The sequence below is a fragment of the Acomys russatus genome, chromosome 19 (genome assembly GCF_903995435.1).
Source record: "Acomys russatus chromosome 19, mAcoRus1.1, whole genome shotgun sequence".
In the NCBI taxonomy this organism is placed as follows: Eukaryota; Metazoa; Chordata; class Mammalia; order Rodentia; family Muridae; genus Acomys; species Acomys russatus.
The window spans coordinates 14,951,271-14,952,905 of NC_067155.1; the positions used below are offsets into that span (position 1 = coordinate 14,951,271).

Sequence of the window (1,635 nt, forward strand, 5' to 3'; positions counted from 1 at the left end):
GGGTGTACGCCCCAACGTGGTACAGCTAGCTGGGCCATATGGCGGTTCTAGTTTTAGGCTTTCAAGAAACCTCCATATTGACTTCCATAGTGGCCGAACAAAGTTACACCATCACGCATGGGTATTTCCTTCCCTCACACCCCTGCTGCATCCTCTTCGGCGTTTGTTTTCTTAGTGATAGCCATTGTGCCTAGCATGAGATAGATTTTTTTTTCATGTTTACTGGCCTTATGCACTTTATCTTTTATTTAATTTTTGAGACAGAGTCTCACTATGAGAGAGAGAGAGAGAGAGAGAGAGAGAGAGAGAGAGAGAGAGAGAGAGAGAGCTATAATACATATTTATTTTTTTAAAGATTTATTTATTTATTGTGTATCCAACATCTGCCTGCATGTACGCCTGCCTACCAGAAGAGGGCATTAGATCCCATAAACCACATGTGGTTGCTGGGAATTGAGGCAAACGCACCCACGCCCCGCTCTTCTCTTTTGATCGGCTTTATTAACTCGGAGATAGAAAAAGCCGCCAAGTCCCACATAGCCCGTAGCTGCTGCAGGAGGCTGGCCGGCTTTAAGGGGCAGCTCCCCCCGTGGGGGACGGGGGTGCCGGGGGTGCCGCAGCAGCCGGCAGGTCACTGGCACAAGGCCTTGGCTTCTAGGTTCAGGAAGCTGACTTGCATCTTGACCTCCAAGTCGATGCCCTGCCAGGTCTTGATGAAGTCCTCGAAGGTGATGCCCTGGTAAGGCTGGCCCTTCTCCGCCGGCTGGTTGGACGCCCTGGCTGCCTCCTTCAAGGCGCCGCGCGCGATGGAGTTGGCGATGGAGCGCACCCAGGCGGGCTCCACCTGCGGGTTCGCCGACAGCAGGTCCTCCACCACCCGGCGGTACTCCTGCAGCGTGATGATCCCGTCGCCATCCTGGTCGTATGAGTTGAAGAGGAAGCGCAACTTCTCCCTGCGGTACATCTCCGCCTCCTCCTTGTTCCGGCGGGACCGCAGCGGCCGGAAGTAGGAGATGATGGTCACGAAGTCCTCGAAGTTGATCTCCTCCGCGATGCCCCCGGTCCCCCTGCCCAGGTTCCGGTTGTCAAAGAAGGCGCGGACGATCCTGGAGCGGATCGGGTTGGACTCGAGGTCCAGGACGTTGTCGAAGTTCTCCGGCCGGATGGTGGGCTGGTCTCCGCTCAGCAGCCGGAACCTCTGGTGCAGCTGCTTGATCTGGTCCCAGTTGAAGTCGCTCTTGTTCATGAACCCCTCCTGCATCTGCCTCCACCAGAAGTCCGTCCTGCTCTCGCGTTCCCACGCCTCCTTGGACGAATGCGAGACGCCCATGGTGCCCTGAGGCTCCGGACGGCCCCCGCTGTCCAGTGGGAGGCGCCTGGGCTCCCTGGATGATTTCAGCTTGTGGCCATTCTGGTTTGTTAGGTCATCAAGGCAACCTATGTTAGGGCAGGCCCGTCACAATCCCTGAAGGCTCTTTCCCTCCCAAATCCAGTAAGATGAAACAGATAATACATATTTTTTATGTTGTATGGAGTTTATTCAATGAGCATGGGGGGGTGAGAAGGAAAGGGGGAAGGGGTACCCCAAAAAGAGATGGGGGGGGTAGAGAGGGTAAGAGAGAGAGGTTTTTTTCA

General features: G+C 55.2%; 1 protein-coding gene across 1 annotated transcript; it reads right to left on the reverse strand.

The window, feature by feature from the left end:
* Positions 1-631: 631 nt before the first annotated feature.
* LOC127203729 (calcineurin B homologous protein 3-like) lies at positions 632-1,330 on the reverse strand. Its single transcript, XM_051162580.1, has one exon. The coding sequence runs from the start codon at positions 1,328-1,330 to the stop codon at positions 632-634; it is 699 nt and encodes a 232-aa protein (XP_051018537.1).
* Between the last annotated feature and the right edge of the window lie 305 nt (positions 1,331-1,635).